This window comes from Tauraco erythrolophus, chromosome 2, assembly GCF_009769465.1.
Source record: "Tauraco erythrolophus isolate bTauEry1 chromosome 2, bTauEry1.pri, whole genome shotgun sequence".
Classification (NCBI taxonomy): Eukaryota; Metazoa; Chordata; class Aves; order Musophagiformes; family Musophagidae; genus Tauraco; species Tauraco erythrolophus.
Window position 1 is genome coordinate 88,611,641 of NC_141466.1, and position 19,086 is coordinate 88,630,726.

Here is a 19,086-nt window from a genome sequence, read left to right on the forward strand (position 1 = left end):
GTTATATTAGAAGTAATCAATTAATCATGTAAATAACTTAATGAATTTACACCACCACCCCACCCCATCCCCAACGTAGACAGTTCAGCCAAGAGTTAGTTAAAAGCAAGCAAAATGTTGGGGTGACAATGGGATGAATAATAATGTCAAAATGATCATACTGGATTTTAAGTCCTTGCTTTATGGGGATGGTGGACAGAGTGTATGATCTTTAGTTTCAATCAATTTATTTCTGAATGTCTAACTACCAAATAGACCTGGAAGACTTTTAAGGAGAGAAGTCTGTGAATGTTGTGAGAGCATTAGATTATACTTTTTTGTTGATTTATTTGTGGTTTTTGTTTTTTGTTTTTTTTTTTTTTTAGCTAGAACATCTTGTACATCTTTGAGAATAGATACTTCTGTTTTAAAAACATGTATGAAATGAAAGCAACCAGTCTTACTTGGAAGCTCTCCCATTAGTCTCTCTTTTCATGTCAGATAGAGATTTGCTGCCAAACTTCAGTCCTCAACTTCAAACTTTGCGATAGCAAAACATGAACTAATGAGGTCAAAAGAGGAAAAGGTGGCCACAGAACTCTAACAAAGAAAACAAAATCACTGCATGCGACATAATATATCACTCTCCTTTTATTCTTGAGCACCTCATGAAAATTAACCCCAAAATTTCCACAATCTTCTGTCATCAGTCACGTGGCACTAAATTAATTTTTAACCAGTGCATGAAATACTAGTGACATTTTAATTTTCATAATTTATTGTATTTACATACAATATGTTACTACAATAGTGGTGTTGCTCTCCAGCACTGCACTTCAAATGCAGGACTTTACAACTCTCTTTGTACTTAGTTAGAAACTATCTGCAGAGCAAATTGTTTAAGATGATCAGGCATGGTACCTGTTTCACTTGTACTGTGTTTTACCTTTAAGCAGTATTTAATGTGCTATATTATTTAAAGTTAAAAAATCTGAGAAAACTATTGCATTAAAAAATGATGAAGCTTTGTTCTGAGCAGCTGTTTTGCTTTCTAACACGAGCTATAATTATGCTAATTGCAATGATAAATGTTCCTTTTAAATGTGGCTTGTAGTTCTGTGTATCCCACTCACTTTTTCAGGGGAAACAAATCCCATTTTTAAGCACCTGAAAGCAAATATTCATTTCATGTTTTCTCTTTTTTTCCCCCTTCTCGTGGCTCTACAGAAATTTATGATGAAGGTAAGCAAGTTAAAGATTTAGTATTATACTTTCTGTGAATTCCTACAATTTAATTTCATTCATTCTTTTTCTTTATTTTTTTAACATCAGCATCAAACTTACCTTCACTAAAATACCACATACTGAATTTTGTAAAAAACTGCTTTTAAGAACCACAATGACTCTAGTTGGTATTGGGGTTATGGTTTATTTACATCATGAAGGACCAAAGGCAGGCACCTTTTTGGGAAGAGGACGCTGGGGTGGGTTCTCTAATTATCAACTTATCCCCACCCTTTCAGTGAGAATGGAACACTGCCTTGTAAATAAGAAATCTTGAGACAATGAATAAATAACAAAAGTTGCAGTAAAACATTTGGGCATTTTGGAAAGCGGGGACAGCACACTGTTTCTTCTGTTTCAAGAGTGCTGTTCTGATGGTGTGGTGTCTCAGTGGGGTGAGCGGGGAGCCCTTGGCCTGGGAGTTACTGGCCCTTCACTGCTTCAGGTCAGTAAGGATGTGCAGGAGTTCTTCTCAGTGCCTTTTTTTTTTTTTCTTCAATGTATTGAGACTATGACAAAACACTTATTCAAACATTTTGAGTAACTGACATTTGAACAATTGGCTGTGATTTTAGCCAAGATGTGTTGGTTATCTGTTTTCGACTTTTTCCTTTGGTTATCAATATCTATTCCCAATTCATTTTTAAAAATTATTTACTTGCTGATTTTCATCCCCTGAGTTTCTTCTTCTATGGTATGGTCTTGCTTCATTGTCACTCTCAAAAAGGAAGGAATTCTGGGCTAGATAAGCAGTGCTATTTTAAGAGCTGGGTTTAATGATGTCAGAGGAATTTTCTTAGTATGACTCCTCTGCTGATCCATCTTTTCTTCCCACTTGGCTGGCTGTCTTATTCTTTGAGTTTCTTTCTCAAGTGACAAGGATGATTCACATTCCTTGTATCATACAGCAACAGAAAAAGATTAGGCATGATCCTTAACCTGTGAAAAATGCCTCCTCCACTTATTTAGCTCTAAAATAACCGGGAAGATTTTTATTAATTCTTTCCATTTTCTCTACAGTGAAGGAGGAGGAGTACGGGGGAAGAGAAATCTTCACTAGGCTAAGGAAGAATTCAATAAATTTGATCCTCTTGGGCAATTTTTTTTTAATAAACTGCTGAAAGTGCTTGAAAGTAGTAATGGAAGTATTGCCTCAGCTATAAATATAAATATTTGTTTTGCATAGAAGGCTAGAAACAGATATCAATTTTTTTTATTATTATTTATTTTCATTGCTGTATCTGCTTTTCATTGATGTGAAGTTTCCCCTTGATGGGCAAGTGATAACATAAACGTAGTGTTGAAAATATTAATCGTGAGGTATATTTGAAGTGTTTCTAATTATGTGGCTGTTTATTCTGCCTTCTGACAGGTCAATATTAGTAAAATTGGGATCATTTAGCATGGTGCTGGTACAAATGCTTATCATTATTATCAATGATTCTAATCTTTTTGATACAGGTAGTAAAATATCTCTGTATTCTTAATTGAATAAGACGTGCTCATGATTTTTATTAGCCAGTTGACTTATTCAGGTTCAGATTTTGATATGATATTTATATAAAGCATAATTTCAAATTGTACTGCAGCTTTTAAAGCAAGGTATCCTAAGGAAACCTATAAGTTATTTAAACTCTTTTCTGTTCTTTGGCTTGGCACTACACATAAAATACAAGGTTACTGCTGATCATGTCAGTGAAAGAAGCTTATTTTGTTTCTTTTATCTTTTTTTGTTTGTTTTTTGTTTTTTGTCACAGTGACCATCATTATCATCTCCGTATCTGAATTTTTCTGGAACTTACTGTTTTGTAGTGAATTCATAGAATCATAGAATCGTTTGGGTTGGAAGAAACCTCAAAGATCATGTAGTTCCAACCCACCTGCCATGGATAGAGACATCCTCCGCTACACCAGGTTGCTCAAAGCCTCATCCAACCTGACCTTGAACACTTGTAGGGATGGGGCATCCACAACTTCTCTGGGCAACCTGTTCTAGTTCCTCAGCCCTCTGATCATCTTTGAAGCCCTTCTCTGGACCCGCTCCAACAAATCTGTGTCTGTCTTATGTTGGGAGCCCTAGAGCTGTACATAGTACTCCAGGTGGGGTCTGACAAGAGCAGAGTAGAGGGGCAGAATCACCTCCCTTGACCTGCTGGCCACGCTTCTTTGGATGCAGCCCAGGATAGTGTTGGCTTTGTGGGCTTCAAGCTCACATTGCCAGCTCATGATGAGCTTCTCATCAACCATCACCCGCAGGTCCTTCTCCTCAGGGCTGCTCTCAATCCATTCTCTGCCCAGCCTGTACTAGTGCTTGGGATTGCCCCAACCCATGTGCAGGACCTTGCACTTGGCCTTGTTGAACTTCATGAGGTTCGCACACCTATCTAGTTTGCATACTCTCAAGCTTGCCAAGGTCCCTCTGGATGGCATCCTTTCCCTCCAGTGTGTCGACCACACCACACAGCTTGGTGTCATCAGCAAACTTGCTGAGGATGTACTCGATCTGACTGTCCATGTCACTGATAAAGATGTTAAACAGCACTGGCCTCAATACTGACCCCTGAGTGTGGCCATCTATGCAATTCCTTATGCACTGAGTGGTCCATCCATCAAATGCATGTCTCTCCAATTTAGTTACAGAGGTGTTGTGTGGGACAATTAATGGTTATTCCATGAATAAAAGTCAATCAACTAAATAGCGATTTAAAAGTAAGGTGTAAAAACTAGAATATGTATAGCATATACTGTCTTGATAGGTTCAACTTCCTGTTTGTTACAATGGAATAATATCATACGTAGGCTACAGCGAGACAAAGAGGTTTTAGACTGGTTTGAGTTTGCTCTTTGGGTGTTGCCGTTAATTGATGTGAGTGGGGTGAAGCAATGTATTACCATTGATACGAGTGGGGTGAAAGAATATATTACCACAATGCTGCAAGTCAGTGAATTGATTTAATTTGCATCTTTAAATTCTAAGCAACTAAATGCTGTGAGTTTGGTGCCAACCACTGGAAATGGCAGCCCAAGAGCACAGTAATTGCAGGAGGGTCTCATGAGCATTTTTGATTTTTGGTGGAAGAATTCAAGGCTTTTGGGCCTGGATGCTGTTACTTTGGAGAGAAAATTCTGTCTTTTTTGTGTCAAGATTTTTAAAGAAAATGGGTACTTTTGTGAGCAAGAAGAATATGTAAAACTCCTTGGCTCACACTCTGTAGCTTTGTTTGTAATCTTTACTGCTTGCAGCGTTTTCAAGTTCTCTGATGCTGCAGGAGATGTAATTTCCCAGCGTTGCTATTCCAAGTGTGAATTGTTTAGTTTTGCTTGACTAAGCTTGTCTCACAAGCCTTCTAGCTCTGTTCCAGGGTTACTTCACAAGTTCTGCAGTGACTCAGCCTGTTTTGACACATTCTGTTTTCACCACTGCTTGGGGTTTTCTGGACTCTTTTACTGGCATTCATCCCACAAATCTGAAATGCCTGATTTAGAGGCATGGATATCCTAAGCTCCCTGTGTAACCACAAACAGAAGCATAGGTATCTTCAAAGAGTTGCTCAGATTTTAAGTGGGCTCAATTACTGACCAAAAGGGCCTTTTTCTCTCCTCTGGCTGTTTAATTGCCTTAGGCTAAATTAATCTGAGTTTGTATTTTGTCATCAAGAAATTCTTTTAGCTTTTCATAAGCTGTTACTGATCATGCTGGTATTAAAAGAATGAGCCTTCCTGTGTTTTCCAGCTGTTTGTTGCCTAGTATTAGATGGAAGCTCTGGTTAGTCATCTGAAGTTGTGTTCAGTGTGGAAAAAATTTAGACAGTGATATAATTGTGAGGAGTAAGAGGTCTCATCAATTAGTTGCTTGTGGTGGTTTCCAATTCTAATCATCTTGTAGGATTGCATAATCGCTGCTAGTTTTAGATAAATACTGGCCTCTATCAGTTTTGGTCTAGAACGGATTAAAAAATTGCATATTAATAATAAAATAGATGAGTAGTTTTACATTGCTGTGGAAACATCATTTTGAGCATCCTTTCCTCTACAGAAATGGTTGTAGCATCATGCAAATATTACGTGTAAAACCATATTGAGACAATTTTAGACTGTGGGATATCATTCCTTTCTGTTCCTCCCAGTTCCTTTTAGTCTTTTTCCAGTTTATTTCACTTAATTGCTAATTCTGCCATCATGGAGTTTTCCTTCTCCACTAAGGACTGAAAAACTTTCAAGATCTACAGTTATTCCACATCCTTTCAGTACTTTTCGTTCTATCTTGCAGATAAACTAAATAGGAGCCTTTGTTTAAATGCAGGAAGCCCTAAAGAGTTGCATATAAACAAAGCATATGTTCCTCGTTGTGAACTCACAGTTTTCTTTCTAAAGAACCAGCTCAGGTTAAATACTTGTATTAGCCTGCTGGTTTAAAAACTTTCATCAGTCTCGTGAACAAGGCATTGAGGCCAACAGCTTTACATCTCTGATCTTGACACAGGTAGTTTCTGACTGGGAACAGCATAGTCCAGGGTCTAAATGTACCTTTACTCAGAATGCATGGTAGTCGATTCTTTTCAAGCCAATACTTGTGATCAGACCAACATTTCCTATTTGATTTATCTTTTTAATGGATCAAACCCACAGTTTCAGAATGTAATGACTAGTCCTGAATGGGACATTTGACAGCCTCAACGTGAGTCCCAGGGAAGGGACTTTTTGAGAAGATTTCATCCCTGGATGAGTATGTGCTTTGTTTATATATAAACTCTTTAGGGCTTCCATCACTGGTGAGTGCGATTTCCTGCTTGGTTTGTTTTTGTGGTGGTGATGGTTTTTCATTTAAAAGGGTTCAAAGCAGATAATTTTAGGATATTTAATGTTTAGTTATATTCTTCTTCTTACACATTTGAACTAAGAGTCTAGATTTAGAGATAGGATTTTTTTTTCCTCATTCCGTAGTTTTCTAATAATTTAAAAGTTAGAAATAAACTACAGAATTTCATTAAACTTGTAACACATGTGATGGAGAAAATAATGCTTTTGCACTTACATTTGCAAGTGTTTTTGTGGGCGTCCAAGTGTCCTCTGTTTGCCAGGCTGTTGTTCTCCAGCATCTATTTGAAGTGTAAAATGGCCATCTTTAGTAGAACCAATTAGCTTTTCCCCTCATCCAAACGTGTCACAATGATGTGTAAATACGAAAGTTGACAATATTTTTCTTTTAAATTTTTAAATACCAAGTTGGTGTGTTTTGAAATCACTGTTCTGTTATTACATGTTGTATTTTTAAGCTGCTGTTAGCATTTTAAGTTTGTGTCAACAATAAATTCAGTAGGCGCTGATTTCCCAGTTGGCTTTGGCAATAAAGTGTTAACTTAGGCTTTGTTTCAGGGGCTCGCTCTATTTTAGTAAAGTGTGAGTACTCAGTGCTTTAAAGGACATTGTTTTACACCAGTGTACAAGTGAAAATAGCCACTAAAAGTCATATTTGAAACTTTTAACCTTATCTTCCAGTGTTGCCTTGGAAAATATTTGTGAAGAAAAACAGGGAGCTCATTGCTTCTTTTACTATACAACTGCTCTCATGTGTTAAAATTTTTCTAATGCCAGTGCAATAGTTGTGTAATATATTTTTCAGAAACCCATTCAGAGCAATATTGAGTGGTCATAAGTTCCATCTAGGCTATGTGGGCTGATGTATCCTGTGGCTGGTTCTGGGGCACAGATGAAATACCAGGCTAAGCAATTGGTTGCAATTAGGTCATAATTTACCATTACTGTAAATTATGGATTACTTTTTTGAAGAATTTACTACTGATGTCTTGTAGCTTATTGTTTCACTTGTGGAGTTTTTTTTTTTTAATTTTATTTTTTTTTAAGTGCATCGAAACTGTATTTCCTTACAATCTAGTTTTTATGCTGTCATTTTCCCTATAGCATGTGCCACTAATTCTGTTCTGCTTATGGGCTCATCATGGAATGAGGAAGGAAAAGCCATTACATTATTTTTAAAAATTCACTGCGTTATCTAGTATGGTTTTCTAGAGAGTGTGTTTCAGTCCTTGTGTTCTTGTGACACATTCATTATTTTTAAATTGCTTTCATGGATGACTAGAATTGTCTGAATAGTCACATGCTAAATGCAATTGCTGTCAGGCTTTCTCAGGCATTAGGTTTCTGAATAATGACAATATTATGAAAGCTTTGTCTGTACACACACACAAACCACTGAAATAACTATCCTATTTAATTACATGTTTGCACATGTTTATCTTTCTCTAGTACCTGCCCAAAGGTCATAGCTTCTTCTATTTTCATACATTTGAAGATTGTGTAGACCTGTGAAGAAAAGTGAGCAAAGAAACATTGACATTTGCTTGCAGTATTGGTCTAAGAAATGTTTTCTCTAGTAGAAGTAAGGCTGTTCTCTTGAAAGGAGTGGAAAAGTAATGGCTATTTGACTCAAAATCTCCTTGGATGCCACAGGGTATTCACTAGTCTCTAAAAATTCTCATCGTAAGTGAGGTTCCCAGAAGCATAAATGACTCCAAAACACTTGTTCAATGTCACCATGATTAATTTCCTGCAGCATCTCGTGTATGGCCACAAGTGTAGCAATGCAGCCATAGGCACAGTGGTGCAAGTGCTACTGTGTGAATTAACATCAATGAAATACCTGTTTTAATCTGTAAGGTGATCGCATGTCTGTACATATGGCAGTTGTGTATAGACAGAGTTCTACGGATACAAAGAATTTGTTGGGTTACATGTAACATGGTACTGCAGGATTTGTTTTCAAAGTAAAATACATAAATTTTTGTTCAATCTAATGGTAAATATTTCATGTTATGCTGCTTCCATCAATTGTACATTTTACTAGATGGTTTGTAGATTGTAGTTTTTAAGTTATTTTTGGCAATTTGATCCTATTTCTATTAAGAAAGCAAGGAAAAGAAATATTTCCCAACTTTAACTTATTTTCCTTCTTTATTTTTGTTTCAAGATAACACTTTTTACATCAAATTAAGCAACTCAGATCTTAGTAGTCTATTCTTATTGCCTGGTCTAACAAGGCATTGGACTTGAAAATGGTTTAGATGTTTTGAATACTAAATTCTTCAGCTCTGATTGTTGCTGTTATATTCTAAATTGCCTTTGCTTCGGCAATGGCTTTTGGGTAATGAAATGACTCCAAATTAATCTTGTATACCAGCTGCAGAAATATTAGACCAGAGGTGGACAGTTTATATGAAATTTTCACAAGCATTGTGAATTTGCCCTATATGATTTCAATCTTGATTATTGACTGTAGTGTTTACGAGTTCTGAAGGTTTCTCAATTCCTTTTCTAAGTCTCAAATTCTTGGAGGATAAAATGAGCAGAAGAGTTTCGCATTCATATAGTTGATTCTTCTGAATGGCGTATTTTGTAGAACTGTTAGAAACTTGCTTGCATTATAATACCATTCATATATTTGTGCAAAAATCTATAGGCATTACCAATTGAATTAGTCAGCATTGTGGCTTCCAAGAAGTCTTACTTACAATGTCTTCTGAAATGTTGCTTGAATATTACTAGAAACTTGGTAAAACACCTCATCTTGGAATATTACATCTTTTCCATGGAAGTCCAATTGATGATAGCTGTTAAATTTATTTTATTTTACTTTTTTTTTAACACGGAAAATTTGCAGTTCTCTACAACATTCTAGGTAGGAATGGATTATTTTAAAAATCAAAGACTCTTTCAGTAGACAATCATGGCCCAACAGCTACATACTATGCAATTTCTGGCATAAAGAGAAATGATGAGTATTTAGTTATGAAACAAGTCTTTAAAATAGGAAATAAACTTATAGGTATGTACATATCTTGGAAGGCAGGCTCCAAAAGGGAAGGGAGTTTCATAGTACCAGCTTTCTATTCCAGTCTCTCCTGTATTTTACTATGTTTCATCTTTTCACTTTCCCTCCATGTGGATGGCTTGATTATAATTGCATCTCAGAAACCTTTAAGTGGAAAATGCTTGAAATGTTTTTTGTAACTCTTTGTTTTCTGTCTAAGAAACAGAAACAGCAAACTTGCTTCATTTTTTTAATGGACAAAATAATTTTGTTTAGAAAGAAGTACTTTAATAGTCTTGGAAAAAATTATCTAAAAAAACAGTCCTCCATTTTTCACAAATGTGATTGAACCTTTCTCTTGTTCAGCCACAAATGGACATTTAACAAAATATACGCTAGATAGACAAATCAATATGGCCAAAACAAGGGCAAGCTAACATAGCTGTGATTTTGTTGATCACACTATTCCTCTCATCTTTCGTACAACAGGCAACCAAATCTGTGTGTCAGATATCAAATTTATGACTAGTAGCACAGAATAATTTTGATAAAAATATCAGTGAAATTTCAAACTTTGTCCATGTTAGTGATTTTGTTGGTTGGGTAGCTATGCCTGCTGTTGATAAAGCATCTGGGCAAATTGGAAGTTTTGTTAAGGCTCACAGTAGTTTTTCCCTTCTTCCCGTGATGAGGAAGCAGATGAGCAGCAGAAATTCATCATTTGTCTTTGGCACAACAGGATTGACATTATCAAGTGTGTCATTCTTTCCTCGTGCCTCTGGAAAAAGTGGTGATAGTAATGGTAGTTCAAAGCTAAATCATGTCTTACTGTCAAAACTGTGTTTGTGACAAAGACCATGTATTTTATTCTTTCTTAATAAAAATTCATGTCATTCAGTCTTCTAGAGAGATTATTAGAGAATGTGCTTCCCTGCATTTTGACTGCTATGCAGTTTGTTGAAAGTCAAAATATACTTTGTGTCCATCAAGATGCTCTCTTAGTAAAGACAAAAGCCAGAAATTCCTGGCAGTTTCTTAAAAGTACTAAAAATACTTTTTTTTTTAAGTTCTTGCTTTTTCACCACCTGTTTGTCTTTATGTATTTCTTGACTAAGTAACTCAAAGATCAACAAATATTGTGCTAATTGATAAAAGATAAGGAAGGACAACCAGTAAACAAGGAGAGGAAATAATTGTGTTTTGCCACCACAGCCTTTGAGTTAAAATGATCTTCAGCACTGAAATGAAGCTGCCAGAGAGATAACATAGTATGATTGTTTCCAATTTATTCTATAATGAATCTAATGCTCCAGTCAGACAGAAGGTCAGTCTACTGTGATAAAAGAAAGGGTATAAATGCTCTATATAAGAAATCAAATTATGAGTCCTATATGAAAGAATAATGCTGCTTATGGAGTTGTCACATTTATAGACTCAAAAATATGTATTTATCGATATTGCTTGAAGAGTGTGATGTGAGTAATATTACGTGAGATGTTCTGACAGAGGAATATGGACTTAGGCTCTTGACAGTGTCTGGTCTGACAGTCTCTGCTCCTGACCAATGTTAGTCAGATGCACTTCAGTCTAAGGAATTTATAAATCTTCAGCAGAAATTGAAAGGTTGTTCATGCTTTAACAAGTTTTATTTATTCTTTCATGAATGGTTAAACCGATTATAGATAAATAGAAACAGTAATGAAAATATTGTAAAAAAAAAATGGTTACAGTTTCTTGGAATTAGAGTGAATTTTATTAATTTACTTTTCTTTCACTCAAGATTTATGCTGCATTTCTCGAGATGAACGTTTACTTGGGCATGATTTCTGAATTTTCCGAACCCTCAACCCTGTTGAGTTAGCTTGGATGTCTTTGAGCACTTACCTGGCTAAGCAGATAAAGAATTGTGTCTGATGATAGTATCTAAAAACTGTGGGGCAAGCAGTTTGGAAGTTGATGATTGTCAGTGTGGTTGATATATCATTAATACTTTCTGGTAAAACAGGGACAATACTCCAGAAACTCCCTCTCCATACTTTCTGTATAGAAAAGTCTGTCTTTGGAGGGAAAATGAATGAACATGGAGAAACTTAACAATATATAAGGGTGTAGAGGATAGTGTGACGCATATCAAAGCTGCTTTTTTCTAGAGGCTGCATGCTTTCCACCCAAAGAAGGATTCAAGCTTCTAGAACATACTTTATACCAAATTGGTGATGGTGCAAAGTACACCATTTTCCTTCATCAGTGAATTGAGCACTTCTATTAGAAAAAGTCAGTAGCTTCTAGATTCGCCTGTTCAAATTCTGAGATCTGCCTCAAGGACTTTAAAGGTCAATATATTAAGACCCATTCGAAACTGAAGGCATGTTCATAAAAATACCTTCTTGAACTAATCTCCGAATAGCATTTTATCAAGATATAGACTTCTCTGTTACAGGGCAAATACAGATTGTTCAGAGATTGATGAGGATTTCTTTTTTCTTTTTTCTTTCTCGAAAGGTCTGATTTTCATTACAACATACCAGTATATCACTTCTCTTTATCTTTCAGTCTGCACAAGGTGGTGGTCATCGAACACTACTCTATGGGCATGCAATCCTGCTGCGCCATTCCTACAGCGGCATGGTATGTAACAGGAGCTGATAGCAGCAATGATTTATTTTTTGTATTAAAGTTATATTTGAAAGTGCCCAAACTACTGCCATTTACTAATATCTCAAGAATTGTTCACATCAAAGAGGCATTTTACCCGTGATTAATGGAAACCTTTGTGGAGGGTAGATGCTTGGAAATATGAAACCAAACTGGTCATATCTGGGTTAAGTGCTTAAAGTCTGGCTCCATCGTGATGAGTTCTCGGTTTGTCAGTCTATTTTGAGTTGGTGATTTCTCGTTTCTTTTCCCTTGGATATCACATATTGCATAAGCTGTGACTGAATCCACAGCTGGCATCTGGCTGGCAACCTGAACATATGTTGGAGACTGAGTGGAAGAGGAAATTCCTTCTTGCATGTATTTTGTACAGAAGCCTTCGTATTCAATTCCCTAATGAATTATATGGGTTCCAAACTCCTTAGCTGCAAGTGAGGCTTCATGGATCTTTGATGCAACCAGTTCCTTTATTTCCACTCTCAATATTCCATCTTAGTGGAAAGGTAACCTGGATAGACTGAGAGGTTATTTTAGAACGTGTATCTTTGTCAAGTCTCCTTGAGTGCCATTCAGTTTATCAGGCATATATGTTCTTGCTGGTAACTAGTGGGAATAATTTAAGAACAGTTAATCCTGTGTTAGTAGGTTGATGGCTTTCTATATTTCAGTGGACTATCAGATGTAAGCAGAACTAGTAAGGCATGTTTTTTTCTTTTGATAGTATCTATGCTGCCTCTCTACATCTCGATCTTCGATGGATAAGCTGGCATTTGATGTAGGATTGCAAGAGGACACAACAGGTAAACGCCAGTTTAAAATATGTAATGAAGAATACTTTCAGTCTGAAAATCAGAATAGAGACCTATAAATACGTATAAATCATGTAAAAATTAAGACTATTTAAGAACTAAAGAAACAAAACTTAATATTTCTGGTTTACACATTCATTATCTTTACTTTTTGTAACAGATTATGTAGTTTATTTTCTATGAAATATAAACATGTCTTGATATTTAAATATAAATTTATATATTGAATATAAGTAAAGGAATATTCTCAAGTTGTTATTCCTGTATAAGCCTTCTGCTGAAAATTTTCTAAAATTGTATTATTTTAAATAAAGTTTCTGTTACAGTTTTAGAACTGATGATGACTTGGATTTATTTGTATTTTTAAGACTGATACAGCTTCTTACAATGTCATCAATTTCGTGTAATTGTTTAATTAGAAATAATAAGTTTGATTGTTTTTTTAAAGCCTTGCATTAGGTAGGAGTAATAACAGCAACAATTGAACTGCTCCAAGATCAAAGAGATTTTTTTCTGAAAAGCATGCTTTTCGGTTTCTGAAAGCAAGGTCTATCATGGGAACAAAATTTGTGACTGTAATACTTATAAATATTCTGGGTAATTAGAGACACTAGCAAGTTGGTAGAAGTGGAAGAATATAACTGAATTTGGATTTATAAGTGCTTTCAAATATTTTTTAAGTGATATTGTAGATGCTTATTTTTATTGCCCTTAGTGATGGGTTGCTCCACTTCTTTGTCCTAATTCTTGGTGGAATGTTCTTTGATGTCTTTCCCAGAACCTGAAATGAAAGAGACAGTGAAGCTCTTTAGCAAAAGCAGCCTGGACCAGGTTTCATAGAGAACACACAGAGCTACCTCCTTACTCAACTCTGGAATCACTGTTCCAGAGGTCTTGCTCTCTTCTGCGTATGTGTATTTTTCCCAGTTGAGTTTCTGACAAAGTTGTGCAGAACAATAGAAGTTATTGAAAAAACATGGACACTTGGTTTACCCAACTGAAAACTGGGTCAGAACTTTCAGACTGAGATAAATGTGAAAGTAATGGAAATAATGTTGGGCATTTTCTTTCTAATTTCCTTATCTGCTGTTACTCAATAATCATATAGGTGAGGCATGCTGGTGGACCATACATCCTGCTTCCAAGCAACGATCAGAAGGAGAAAAAGTGCGTGTTGGAGATGATCTTATTTTAGTCAGTGTCTCTTCAGAAAGATATTTGGTAAGTTCTGCAAGAATATCTGTACGGTGCTTCCTCTATAGGAAACCCTGTTAATAAAAGTGTTATACTAAAGTCTGGTTTACATTTCAAATTCCACAAAAGTATTGCTTAAGGTGTTTAAACTTGTATTTGATACCATTTTGCAAACCAAGACACTGAAGTTCTGGAAAGTGTGACAGTGATATGTGATTAATCTAATTTGTGTTCATTTCAATAGTAGAATAGAAATTGAAAAATTTACTAATGAAGAAGAAAGAAAATAAAGAAAAAGAAAGATTTCCAAATTTTATAATTGAGTCTCTATGAGTGTTCAGAGGTTAGCAGCACTGACATATGAAAACTTTATACCAAAATTTTGGCATGTTTAACTTAGGTACATAGCATTTTGTGGGCTTTAAAAGGTTCATATTTTCTTAGGATTATGTACAGTGTAATATATACAGCTACTGACATGTCATAATTAAATATAATTAAAATATTTTAAAACTTTATATGGTAGCTGCTTTTTATCACTGGTTTAAATAGCTTTCTTCTTTATCAAAGTTTCTCCCATTTGTTCTGTAATGAAACTCTTCAACGCTTAAAGATTAATTTCTTTTTGTATTCTTGGTGTTGCAAGAATCACAGAGTGTTAGGGTTTGGAAAGGACCTCAAAGGATCATCTAGTCCAAGTGCCTTAGCTATTCTATCTGGAAAAAAAACCCAAACAAACCTGAGGAAAATAAGAAAATCAATCTGCTAGAAGCTTCTGTAAAATCAGCCCCAGTGATTCAGCAAATGTAGCTATAACTAAAAAAGAGATCTTTAAAGAGGAAATGTTTTTAGCTTTGTCAAGAGGACTGTCTCAGATCTGCATATAACATTAAACTTTATTCTGTATTATTCTGTATTATTGGACGAGGCCCTGAGCAACCTGATCTAGTTGGAGATATCCCTGTTCCTTGCAGGGGGGTTGGACTAGATGACCTTTGAAGGTCCCTTCCAGCCCTAACTGGTCTATGATTCTATGATTCACTTTTTTTATGCTATAAAACGTTATTTCTGAAAGTTTTTTACAGTATTTAGAAAAAGAAGTGAATAGTTTAATAAGACTTTAAAATATTTTTTTTCTTTTTGATAAAATTGAACATTTTCTTCCTTCTTTTGGAAACACATAGAAAAATGAGTATATAATTATTAGAATATAATTGTAACTTCTAATTAGAAGCTCAGTAACTCATTTAATGAGTTATTTTTTTAAAGTAGATAATCTGACAACTTTCCAATAATCTTACATGTAAAAATTATTTTTAATAACTACTTTCTTGAGAATTGTAATTAGACATACTGGAAAAGCTATTTATTGTGGACAAAATTCATGTAAATCTAATTCATGAAAACGTTTTGTTTAAAAACATTGAATTTCTTTGAAATTCATTGAATTGCTGAATTGGGTTGCTGAAGTTGAATTTTGCTCCAGATTGGGTGTCTGTGGTGAGGCAGTGGAACAGGTTGCCCAGAGAGGTTGTGGATGCCCTATCCCTGGCAGTGTTCAAGGCCAGGTTGGATGAGGCTTTGAGCAACCTGGTGTAGTGGAGGGTTTCCCTGCCCATGGCAGGGGGTTTGGAACTAGATGATCTTTAAGGTCCCTTCCAACCCTAACAATTCTATGATTCTATATGCCTGAACGCATACTTTCTGCCCTCCAATTGGTAAATCAGCTCAGCCTTTTATATTACTTGGAGTTGTGCCTCAACTGTTGTTTCTCAAGGCCGTCATGTGTCATATGATGCTGACTGCAGAGTCTGATTTTCCTCAGCACGCAGTGTTAATGCCTATACTGCGTCTTCTGTGCAAAATATCGATATAGTAAAAATAAATTATATTTTCAATGTAGAGAGAAACAGCACAAATATATATTCTTGATATTTTAATCTCCGTATTATAGTCTTAAAATCATTTAGAGCTAGATTTTAATGAATAGCTATAGGGATTATAATATAATAGGAACCTATTTCAATTATTCAGCTCTGGCTTGATAGTAAGAAGTAGCAAGGATTCAGCAATTTAATTTTGCCCTTACATGGACTCACTCCCATATTTTTATGAACAGATATTTTTCTAGATTAAATTAAGAGCTGATGAGCTATGTACCTTCACAGTCATTAAAATATTTATGTTTTTGCTACCTACTCAGTAGTTATATTAGCACTGTAAATAAAGCAAAAATACTTCTATGAAAATTCAAACAGTTAGTAAAGACTAAATAATCCAGTTACCAATGAGTGAATATTTTTCATGACAACTGTCTCTCCCTTTTTAAACTGTTAATCTTATTCCATTAGGCCATCTACAAAATAACTTCAAAGGATGTGCCTTTGAAAATACTCACAGTATTTTAATTTTCAGTGCAGTGTTTTCAACAACACTTAAAGGAATGTAGCAACTGATACCTTATACAATAGTTAGGACTGTGGTGAGATGAAGTTATTTTTATGAATCCATTTGGATTGTGAGACCAAATAGGCTCTATTGAATCCAGTCAAGGAATGTTTTTCCTAAGCGTGAGGGGTTCCTCAGATAGATCCCTTGATAGCGAGTGATGTTCAGCAGTATGCTGAGAGTTAGGTTTATGTACATTGTGTACTTACAGTTAAAACCTTAGCAAAAGGTAAGTTTTCTGTCAAATGTTCTGTGTCTATATGCTGTTAGGAATAGGGTTGGAATGTCACCTTTTTACATTGCAATATTGCTCTATGTTTTCAAGCAACTTACTAATTATCTCCAAATTAAGACAAACAGGTTAACAATCCTGGGGCAAAGATGCGTATGTAAAAATAACAGATGAGTAGAGTTCATTCACAGGGCATGGCTTTTTCGAAATGTAGTCAGAACTTAATTTATTTTGTAAAATGCAAAGGGAGAGCAGAACTACGTTAGCTTCATAGGTTTGTCTTCCAGTTGTGTGAGTGCAGCTTAATCACTTAATTTTTTTTTTCCCATTGACTTTGTGACTAATGATCTCAGTGTAGTCGGTAGACTAGTGTTTAGACCTAATTTGTTTGGCAACCACTATTAAAGTATTAAGAAAATGTCAAGACTTTACTATAGTTTCCCTGCCTAAGATTTTGGGACAATTGACTGCCCACTGTAGAAGAAGATCAGGTCCAAGACCATCTAAGGAACCTGAAGGTGGACAGGTCCATGGGACCTGATGAGGTGCATCCGTGGGTCCTGAGGGAAGTGGCAGATGAGGTTGCTAAGTCACTATCTGTCATATTTGAGAAGTCGTGGCAGTCTGGTGAGGTTCCCACTGACTGGAAAAGGGGAAACAGCCCTCATATTTAAAAAGGGAAAAAAAGAAGACCCAGGAAATTACAGGCCAGTCAGTCTCACCTCTGTGCCCGACAAGATCATGGAGCAGATCCTCCTGGTGAATATGCTAAGGCACATGGAAAATAAGGAGGTGATTGGTGACAGCCAACATGGTTTCACTAAGGGCAAATCATGCCTGACTAATTTGGTGGCCTTCTATGATGGGATTACAGTGCTAGTCAATAAGGGAAGAGTAACTGATATCATCTACCTGCACTTTTCCAAAGCATTTGATACTGTCCCGCACAATACCCTTGTCTCTAAACTGAAGAGACATGGATTTGACAGATGGACCACTCAGTGGATAAGGAATTGACTGGATGGTTATACTCAAAGAGTTGCAGTCAATGGCTTGATGTCCAAGTAGAGGCCAGTGACAAGTGGTGTGCCTCAGGGGTCAGTACTGGGTCCGGTGCTATTTAACATCTTTGTTGGAGACATGGACAGTGGGATCGAGTGCACCCTCAGCAAGTTTGCTGACAACACCAAGCTGTATGGTGTTGTGGACACACTGGAGGGAAGGAATGCCATCCAGAGGGACCTTGGCAGGCTGGAGAGGTGGGCCTGTGAGAACCTCATGAAGTTCAACAAGGCCAAGTGCGAGGTCCTGCACATGGGTCACAGCAATCCCAAGCACTAGTACAGGCTGGGTGGAGAATGGATTGAGAGCAGCCCTGAGGAAAAGGACTTGGGAGTGCTGGTGGATGAGAAGCTCAACATGAATCACAGAATGTTAGGGATTGGAAGGGACCTCAAAGGATCATCTAGTCCAATCCCCCTGCCGGAGCAGGACCACCTAGATCAGATCACACAAGAATGCGTCCAGACAGGTTTTGAACATGTCCAGAGAAGGAGACTCCACAACCTCTCTGGGCAGCTTGTTCCAGTGTTCTGTTACCCTTACTGGCAAGAAGTTCTTCCTCATGTTTAAGCAGAACCTCCTATGTTCCAGCTTATGTCCATTTCCCCTTGTCTTGTCATTGGATGCCAGTGAGAAGAGCCTGGCTCCATCCTCATGACAGGTCACCCTTTCCATATTTATAAACATTAATGAGGTCCCCCCTCAGTCTCCTCTTCTCCAAGCTAAAGAGGCCCATCTCTCTGAGCCTTTCCTCATAAGGGAGATGCTCCACTCCCTTAATCATCTTTGTGGCCCTGTGCTGGACTCTCTTAAGCAGTTCCTTGTCCTTCTTGAACTGAGGGGCCCAGAACTGGACACAATATTCCAGATGCGGCCTCACCAGGGCAGAGTAGAGGGGGAAGAGAACCTCTCTGGACCTACTAACCACACCACTTCTAATACACCCCAGGATGCCATTGGCCTTCTTGGCCACAAGGGCGCACCTTGCTGGCTCATGGTAATCCTGCTGTCCACCAGGACCCCCGGGTCCCTTTCCCCTGTGCTGTTCCCCAGCAGTTCAGTCCCCAACTTGTACTGGTACATGGGGTAAGAAACCCAGATGCAAGACTCTACACTTGCCCTTGTTGTATTTCATTAAATTCCTCCCCGCCCAACTCTCCAGCCTGGCCAGGTCTCTCTGAATGGCAGCACAGCCTTCAGGTGTGTCAGCCACTCCTCCCAATTTAGTGTCATCAGCAAACTTTCTGACCGTGCACTCTATTCCCTCATCCAAGTCATTGATGAATATGTTGAATAATACTGGTGCCAGTACCGACCCTTGAGGGACTCCACTGGATACAGGCCTCTAACTGGACCATCAATGTGCACTTGCAGCCCAGAAAGCCAGCTGTATCCTGGGCTGCATCGAAAGAAGCACAGCCAGCAGGTCAAGGGAGGTGATTCTGGCCCTCTACTCTGCTCTTGTGAGCCCCACTTGGAATACTGCCTTCAGCTCTGGAGTCCCCAACATAAGAAGGACATGGAGCTACTGGAGCGAGTCCAGAGGAGGGCCATGAAGATGATCCGAGGGCTCGAGCACCTCTGCTATGAAGACA

The 19,086-nt window shown here is 37.1% G+C and overlaps 1 protein-coding gene across 1 annotated transcript in view; it reads left to right on the forward strand.

Moving 5' to 3' along the window:
- The window catches only part of RYR2 (ryanodine receptor 2), a 333,950-nt gene that overhangs the window by 53,288 nt on the left and 261,576 nt on the right, over positions 1 to 19,086 (forward strand). Inside the window, exons 5-8 of the mRNA XM_086626085.1 lie at positions 1,207 to 1,221; positions 11,645 to 11,719; positions 12,468 to 12,546; positions 13,664 to 13,776. Of these exons, the coding sequence (XP_086482211.1) occupies positions 1,207 to 1,221; positions 11,645 to 11,719; positions 12,468 to 12,546; positions 13,664 to 13,776 (282 nt within the window). The remainder of the gene's footprint in view (positions 1 to 1,206; positions 1,222 to 11,644; positions 11,720 to 12,467; positions 12,547 to 13,663; positions 13,777 to 19,086) is intronic.